This window comes from Littorina saxatilis, unplaced genomic scaffold (genome assembly GCF_037325665.1).
Source record: "Littorina saxatilis isolate snail1 unplaced genomic scaffold, US_GU_Lsax_2.0 scaffold_2920, whole genome shotgun sequence".
Lineage (NCBI taxonomy): Eukaryota > Metazoa > Mollusca > Gastropoda > Littorinimorpha > Littorinidae > Littorina > Littorina saxatilis.
This window is the reverse complement of record NW_027128843.1, coordinates 1-9,524: the sequence shown is the minus strand read 5'-3', so window position 1 is coordinate 9,524 and position 9,524 is coordinate 1. Positions and strand designations below refer to the sequence as shown.

Below are 9,524 nucleotides of genomic sequence, written 5' to 3'. Positions count from 1 at the left end.
GTGTAGTCTTCTAATTACTGCTGTGGTTGATGTCCACCGCAGATCTTAATCTATAGATGTAATACATGTATGTGTAGTCTTCTAATTACTGATGTGGTTAATGTCCACTGCAGATCTTAATCTATAAATGTACATATATATATATAATTATTATATGTACATGGATATGCAGTCTTCTAATTAATGCTATGGTTAATGTCCACTGCAGATCTTAATCTATAAATGTACCGTGTATACATGTATGTGTAGTCTTATAATTACTGCTGTGGTTTAATGTCCACTGCAGATCTTAATCTATAAATGTATACGTGTGTAGTCTTCTAATTACTGCAGGCACAGATACAATGGAACACTCTATTCACAAACCCCTGATGTTCCACTCAAAGAGAGCGCACATTTTGAACATTATATTCACAAACCTGTGATGTTCCACTCAATCAGCACAAATTAGGCATACCAAACATGAGCTGAAAATGTACTGAATTTGTACCTCCTGCCCCAAAATGTACTTCAAATGTACTTCAAATGTGCTGCAAAGAAAATTCAGTACATTTGAGGTACACTGAAAATGTACTGCAGTTTTGAACCAAGTTAGGTGGTATACTGAAAACATACCTCTATTGTACTGAAAACATACCTCGTTTAGACTTAACCACTTTTTGATGTACTGAAAATGTGCTTTTGTTGGACTTAGAAAATATTTTGTATGCTGAAAAAGTACTTCAATATGACTTAGAAAACATTTTGTGTACTGAAAATGTGCTTCTTTTGGACTTAGAAAATACTATGTATACTGAAAACATACCAAAATAACTTAGCCATTTTTTGCCTGTACTGCAAATGTACTGCTTTGACTTTGTTACTTTTCATATTGCGAGTGCCAGTTGGACTTAGAAACATTTTGTGTACTGAAAATGTACCACAAACACTACGCCATTCCATCTTTCATCCAGCCATTTTCTCTAGCTGTCATCGATAGTGTAAATCAAATGCATATATATTTGACCATGTTTCAGTTAACTTAAAGCAAGACATTACAACTTGCATCTACTTTCTTAATGATATAGACGTTTGCCTTCTTCTTCCACAAACATCCAGGCACCATTCAAACTGGAATAAATACACCAGCCAAAACACACATACAATATTCCGCATTATTTATTTTAACAAGACTTAAAATAACTTTTCAAAATGTTCAATTTTTTGTAAAATTTTTTTTTTAACCTAAAACACAGTTTAAACTTCAAAATAAGCAGAACATAAATATGTTGCTGCATCCACTGAATAAAAGAATGTGATTAAAAAAAACTTCAAAAAAACAACAACACCTCAGTGATTTGAAAACATTTCTGGTCCAATACTCTTGTCTGCATGGTATGCGCAAGCTTCTCACTTTTTCTTGTTTCAAGTAAGCTTCCAAACTACTTTCAGTAATTGTCTTTGCCTGGTGTAAACAATGAGTGATCATACAAAATTGTGATTGCAGACAAAAATCACTATTCGATCATGTATTGTGTCGCTTCGCGTGAGTGGCTAGTTCTAAAAATATCGCCCAATCAAATGAAAGGAGACAAAATACACCGCCATTTTGATTTGAAGCAGCCATGATTTAAAACACTGATTTTGAGGGTACCCTTATTTGATCAGCGGTCACGTGATCCCTGTAAAAGATATCATTAATCCAAAAATTGATCCTGATAGTCAGGTAAACGGCCTTAACTGGCATATAAAGTTTTAATAAAATTACACGGGAATTAATGCTTTAATTTGGGTGCAAAATTTGTTGCAATCATTTTTTGGCCAAGTCGATATTCTTCTACTGCTTATGCTGCGTTGATGGGTTTTTATGCTGACTATTTCTACAACCCACTCTTCTCTGGCAAGGATTTCAGGATCTTTAGTATTACGTGCATACTTGGTCTTGTGCTTGTACTTGTGTACACATGAGGGAAGATAGGACATGCTGCAAGAAACTACATGGTTACTGACTGGGTGTGCTGTTTGCGACAGGTACATCATGATAGCGTGCGATGGACTGTGGAAGAGTTTCACCATGGATGAGAGCATCAAGTTCGTCAACAGTGTTCTACAGGTAAGTTTCTGGCTAATGTTGTGGACTTGTAAAGATCTTTGTTAATTGTATCCTGCATGGTTAATTTTCTTGTGTGCTCTTTTTCTGTCACTGTTTTTTTTGTTGGTATGCCTCACCCCCACCCCACCCCCTCTCTTTTTGAGGACTATATTCCCATCTGATGTGAAACGGATTGATCAGTGTGCAGGAAACTTTGTGTTTGTCTTTGCTGATTCCAACTCTGAGACTTTAAGGGATTAGTTTTATGGAGATATATCTTGAAAGTCAAGATTCATATATGTGTGTAGTACGTCTGCGTCCTCCTGATCGGAATGCTCATTCACTGGTGTGTGCACACACTCAAAGTTACAGACTCGCACACAGTACACCTATAAGCATGCACACATACACACAGAGGCCTGTTTTTCCTTTTTAATAGTAACAGAAACGTAAAGGTCTGCATGAAAGTGCTAAGTGAGATATTTTTAATCTATTTGTTACATACAGAACAATTCATGACAACATTTTCTCTCCCCAGGACAAATCCATACACGCAACAGACAGACGGTCGGCAGAAGAGGTTCGGTTCGACACAGCGTGTAGTCGACTCGCCAACACAGCTGTTTTGCGACTCAGCGGAGACAACGTTACTGTGCTCATAATCTCCATCAAGCCTGGAAAGTGATGTTGGTTTGCAGAGTGGACGTGTGTTTTGTCAGCGAGCAGATGTGCAGAGTGAATTCGTGTGCATGTGAAGAATGGAAGCTTGTAGACTTCACAGATCTTGCCCAGTGAAAAATCTGAAGTCATTGGCCTGAAACTGTGATGGGTGAAACTTTGTTGGAGAACGTGTGTGTGTGTGTGTTTTATGCAAGCCCGTGTGTGTGTGTGCATACTTAAGTTAGTCTTGCTGTACTTTCGGGACTTTTTCCCTCAACTTTGACCCCTGCACACTATTGACCGGTAGCCCCTTGTGTGTGATTAAAGAAGAGTACAAGTGTACCCACATATGTATATTTATATAAACATAACACCCCATCAGTAGCGATATACATATCACTGCTACCATGACTTTGGCACAATCTCCCAGGAGACATCCATTGAGACATCAAAGGCGTTGACTTTTGGTTATTGACCTGGGTTTACAAGGTCACTGTCTGTTTGATCACAAGGGCAGGCAGCTGTTTTCAACTGACAAAATCAGTATAGAGACAAAGTGTTGCTGTCTGGCATCTGCCTCGCGAGCCCGAGAAAAATGTCCCTATTTCTTTTTGCTGCGATGCCTGCAGAACCCCTGCGCGGTGGTGTTTTCAGACATCTCGTACGTAGGCTGATATCAATCATTGACAGTGGTCACCAGTGGTAGGTTACTACAGTGGGCTTGATAAGAGCAAAGACTGTCTAGTGGCTTTAGATCTGCGGCATATTTCCGTGAACAAACATATTTTCATTCTGCGCTTCCTTTTGCTTGCCCCAATACACAAGAAGTGGTGAACACGGATGGCCAAATCTCAACATTTTAACTCGCCAGCCGGGCGAGTAACTTCAAGAAAGTCACTAGCCTGCCAGAGATTTTGCTGGCCCGGTACATATCACAGTTGCTGCATCTGCAGTGTTTATGGCTTTGAAACTCGTTACAACCACAAGTGTTGTATTTGACCAGAATTTTCACTGGCCAGCCGGGCGAGTAGCCAGGCGGTTTCTACAAGCCCGGCGGATTTTGTACTCGACCCTGGCCATCTGGCGGACGATTTGGCCATCCCTGTTGAATCTTATGTTTTTCTCATTTCTATGGAAACAGTTTGGGTTGCACCTTGTATTTCCTTAGAAATAAGAGGATAGGCTAGGATCCAATAATTCCTATTCTGTTGCGATGATAACCTAAAAAGGTTCCTGCAATGTATCGATCGTGATCCTGATCCTGAACGAAGCACCAAGTAGTCATGAAAATACAGTAATGCTAATACAATGGTAATTTGATTTGGGGCCCCCTCTCAGGAGAGGATTCTTTTCAATAAAGGACGCCTTCTGTAGACTGTAGTCCCTTGGTGTGTGAACATTACCTAAGTATACCTGCTATGAAAGGAGAACTGTATGTAGGTACGCTTTAATTTCTTTGGTCCCAAGGGCGTTCTGTCTTTACAGGCACTGCTGTATATTTCACTTACATAATATTTCATAAATCCAATTCTGATTTATGAGTGGGTTGAAAAATTCACATCGTTTCAATAGTTACATGTATTGTGTTTGACACACTCATAATTAATTTTGTTTGTGTACAGTCTCATTAGCTGTTAATGTACTGCTTTTATTTGCCCAAGTTGTTAGCGATCTGATATACTTATTGTTAATAAAGATTTTCTTCTTGTTTGAGGAAACTTAAAAGATTTGTGTTCCCTTTGTGAGTCTGTATCTAGTTTATACATAATCTGAAACCAATTCTATTAAGTCAACTTTCTATCATGAAAATAAAACTGTACATATTTTGTTTATAAGTACTTGAGGCCATCTTTTTTGGTAAATTATTTTTTTCTCTCAATTCCTTGGCAACATGAATTTCTTCGTTAAAATAATAAATTATAATGGCAAGAAATGTGTGCTATGACTGTGTTGCTTTGCCACAACTGTAACATTTTTTAAGCTGACAGAAATCGTCGACTGGGTTTGATTGTAGCAGACCTAATCTGATCTCAAAGCTGAAGAAAAATGTTTCATTTTTGAAATGGTTGTGTACGTACGGTGGCAACTGCGATGTGAGGCCATTTTGATGCAAAGCCACCTCCCATGAAAGGACATCGCCTGGGCTGAGCTACACGAAGGGAGAGTTAGTGCATGACCCTAACATTCTTTTTCTTTATGTGGTGTTTAACGTCGTTTCCAACCATTCAAGGTTATATCGCGACGTGGAAAGGGGGGAGATGGGATAGAGCCACTTGTTAATTGTTTCTTGTTCACAAAAGCACTACCCCCCGCGGGTTAGGGGGAAGAATTTACCCGATACTCCCCAGCATGTCGTGGGGGGTGACTAGCGGATTCTGTTTCTCCTTTTACCCTTGTTAAGTGTTTCTTGTATAGAATATAGTCCATTTTTGTAAAGATTTTAGTCAAGCAGTATGTAAGAAATGTTAAGTCCTTTGTACTGGAAACTTGCATTTTCCCAGTAAGGTAATATATTGTACTACGTTGCAAGCCCCTGGAGCAAATTTTGATTAGTGCTTTTGTGAACAAGAAACAATTGACAAGTGGCTCTATCCCATCTCCCCCCTTTCCCCGTCGCGATATAACCTTCGTGGTTGAAAACGACGTTAAACACCAAATAAAGAAAGAAACAATCCAACACTGCGGCTGGCTCCCACACAGTTGGTAACTTTCTCGTGCACCTCAGCCCTGTTGTTCCTTAATTTGGCTATTACATTGTGTACCTTCACCAAAATATACTTGTCACGACAGGCCACTTGGGAGCAGTTTCTTTTTATTTATTTTTTTTAAGCGAAAGGCAGCGGTTGAAACGTTATTTGAAGAAATTGGTTTATCTGCTTGGAAGTTATTTGGATTAGATTGTTGAATGTTTGCTCATACTGCCATATTATTCACAGTTTGTTTTAAGAATGTACTTCCTGCATATTGAGATGAAGGTGTACTGAAGAAAAGAAAAAAAGCATGATGTGCTGTTTGTTGTCCTGCGGAAAGTAGAGCACCTTCCTTTTAGGACACTGAGAATAATAAAATGAGTGCTTTTCATGTGTGTGTGTTATTTTGAGACCACAGTTTGAAAGAGAGGGAGAGTAGGAGGACACTGAGAATAATAAAATGAGTGCTTTTCATGTGTGTGTGTTATTTTGAGACCACAGTTTGAAAGAGAGGGAGAGTAGGAGGACACTGAGAATAATAAAATGAGTGCTTTTCATGTGTGTGTGTTATTTTGAGACCACAGTTTGAAAGAGAGGGAGAGTAGGAGTGAAAGTAATCCCATTACGATTGGAATTCTGAAAGAGAGAGCGAAAGAGAGTTGTTTTTTCTTTCAACCAAACTAAAGCAAGGATTCTAACTGACTAAAAATATGCTTTAATACACTCACACAAGACATTGAAAATCCCACATTAAAAAAACAATACACACAAAACCCACTTATCTTCATAGGGGAGGGGGGGGGGGGGGAACAACACACACAAAGCAAGCATACTAACTGCATACAGGAATTGTTTCTACAACTGTTTCCTTACAGATTCCTCTGAAGATTTTGAAAAAAACACATTGGGTTCTAAAGTTTTACAGTTAAAAAATCTGAATGGAAACGAAACAATCTACGCCACATGTTGCTTCATTTTTATCTCAATACACAATAATTCAAACAGTTAAATACAATATTGTAAATTACTGGCCTGTTTTTACATTTAGTCAAGTTTTAACATAGAGGGGGAATCGAGACGAGGGTCGTGGTGTATGTGTGTGTGTCTGTCTGTGCGTGTGTGTGTGTAGAGCGATTCAGACCAAACTACTGGACCGATCCGATGAAATTTGACATGAGAGTTCCTGGGAATGATATCCCCGGACGTTTTTTTCTTTTTTTCAATAAATACTTTTGATGACGTCATATCCGGCTTTTTGTAAAAGTTGAGGCGGCACTGTCACACCCTCATTTTTCAATTTAATCGATTGAAATTTTGGCAAAGCAATCTTCGACGAAGGCCGGGGTTTGGTATTGCATTTCAGCTTGGTGGCTTAAAAACTAATGAGTGAGTTTGGTCATTAAAAATCGGAAACTTGTAATTAAAATTATTTTTTTATTAAACGATCCAAAAACAATTTCATCTTATTCTTCGTCATTTTCTCATTCAAAAAACATATACATATGTTATATTTGAATTAAAAACAAGCTCTGAAAATTAAAATATAAAAATTATGATCAAAATTAAATTTCCGAAATCTATTTAAAAACAATTTCATCTTATTCCTTGTCGGTTCCTGATTCCAAAAAACATATAGATATGTCACACGCTTTCCTTCTTTGCCACTACTAAAGCAAACGTGTGCAAGATTGTATGTTACACGCTTTAGGAGCATGGCAAGAACGGATTCAAACTCAAAATCGTCCCTCCAAAAGCCAAAAAATGAACACACGACTTAAATAAAAATAAAAATAAATAAATCCCTGCGCTTAGAACTGTACCCACGGAATACGCGCGATATAAGCCTCATATTGATTGATTGATTGACTGGGCTCACACTGATTTGAGAACGCATCACAGATGTCATGGTACCCTGGACTTTTTGTTTTGTTTTTAAAGCCATAGGGGATCCCCTACTAAAGCTTCAATCAATCAATCAATGTGAGGCTTATATCGCGCGTATTCCGTGGGTACAGTTCTAAGCGCAGGGTTTTTTTTATTTTATTTTATTTTATGCAATTTATATCGCGCACATATTCAAGGCGCAGGGATTTGTTTGTTTGTTTATTTGTTGCTTAACGTCCAGCCGACTACGCAGAGCCATATCAGGACGAGGAAGGGGGGGATGAAGGGGGCCACTTGTCAAGCGATTCCTGTTTACAAATGCACTAACCCATTACTTGTGTCCCAGCAGGCTTTAGTAAAACTAAATTAATACCTACTGGAAGATTACCAGTTTCCAGTATGTTAAAATAGGCTTAACCTATCTACTGCTGGACTTACATCAGAACACTAACAGATTAAACTATACATGAATCGCGAGACAAGCGGCAAGAGAAGAGATTTTTGGAAAAAATACAGGTGAATGAGCAAGAAGGCAGAAAAAAGAAAAGAATTCATGAAGAAAAAGAGAGCATGACAGGAAAGAGGAACCAAAAATCTACCTAACAGCAAACTAGAAAGCTCCTGCGGTTCCAAAAACAGGAGGGGCCTTTAATTTCATAACCGCAGTGCCCCACTGCGGGAGCGCAGGGATTTACTTATGCCGTGTGAGATGGAATTTTTTTACACACTACATCACGCATTCACATCGGCCAGCAGATCGCAGCCATTTTGGCGCATATCCTACTTTTCACGGCCTATTATTCCAAGTCACACGGGTATTTTGGTGGACATTTTTATGTATGCCTATACAATTTTGCCAGGAAAGACCCTTTTGTCAATCGTGGGATCTTTAACGTGCACACCCCAATGTAGTGTACACGAAGGGACCTCGGTTTTTTTGTCTCATCCGAAAGACTAGCACTTGAACCCACCACCTAGGTTAGGAAAGGGGGGAGAAAATTGCTAACGCCCTGACCCAGGGTCGAACTCGCAACCTCTCACTTCCGAGCGCAAGTGCGTTACCACTCGGCCACCCAGTCCGTTAGCTTTAAGGCCATGCTTTCTCTTTCAGTGGGGCCCAACTTGCCTAACTACTTTCTCTAAATAAATCTGACCATTAAACACTCCAAAATATTCCATTCTGTACAGATGGATATATGACTTACAAATACACACGCAGCACACATTTAATGACAAATGGCTGATCCAATTTGTTATGCATGATGCACATACAGATGGAGTGGTTTGATGAGACCATGAAAGATGGTACAATGGAACCCCTCCTTCAAGATCTTTCTTTCTTTATTTGGTGTTTAACGTCGTTTTCAACCATTCAAGGTTATATCGCGACGGGGAAAGGGGGGGAGATGGGATAGGGGAAAGGGGGGAGATGGGATAGAGCCACTTGTTAATTGTTTCTTGTTCACAAAAGCACTAATCAAAAAATTGCTCCAGGGGCTTGCAACAACGTAGTACAATATATGACCTTACTGGGAGAATGCAAGTTTCCGTACAAAGGACTCAACATTTCTTACATACTGCTTGACTAAAATCTTTACAAACATTGACTATATTCTATACAAGAAACATTTAACAAGGGTAAAAGGAGAAACAGAACCGTTAGTCGCCTCTTACGACATGCTGGGTAGCATCGGGTAAATTCTTTCTCGTCCCAACCAATATGGGACTCCCCCCTAACCCGCGGGGGGTCTCCTTCAAGATCTTAAATCTGAGAAATTCGTGTCTTAAAAAGGAGGGAGTCTTAAAACCGGCGTCATTTTACAGATATTGTGATCAACAAAAGATCAGAAAAATCAAGGTCTTAAAAAGGGGAAAGTCTTTAGTTGGAGGGGGGGGGGGGGGGGGGGGTCCACTGTAGAAGAGGGTGTACCAAAATTGTTCCAGCTATGAGTCACAGGTGCCTCAGGGGAAGTGAGAGCTGAAGATAAGTAAATGTAGGCTTCAGCCACAAATGGCACCGTTTCCTTAATTGTAGTACATGTACACACAATATATACCCATACCATGCAAACCCCCATGTCTCCAGGCAGTGTTGTTCTAAACCGTTCAACATTTATAAAATCTCATGTACATGATCTTATTCCTTCAAAGAAATGCAAAAAAAAAAAAAAAAAAAATAGAACCTGTTTTTGATGAACGACTACAAATCTCCCCCCCCC

At 39.3% G+C, this 9,524-nt stretch overlaps 1 protein-coding gene across 1 annotated transcript; it reads left to right on the top strand.

Annotated features, from left to right (window-relative positions):
* The first annotated feature begins 1,959 nt into the window (after nucleotides 1-1,959).
* LOC138957172 (integrin-linked kinase-associated serine/threonine phosphatase 2C-like) lies at nucleotides 1,960-5,976 on the top strand. The gene is made up of 2 exons (XM_070328330.1): nucleotides 1,960-2,092; nucleotides 2,610-5,976. The coding sequence occupies exons 1-2, from the start codon at nucleotides 1,961-1,963 to the stop codon at nucleotides 2,754-2,756; spliced, it is 279 nt and encodes a 92-aa protein (XP_070184431.1). The 5' UTR covers nucleotide 1,960; the 3' UTR covers nucleotides 2,757-5,976.
* Nucleotides 5,977-9,524: the final 3,548 nt, after the last annotated feature.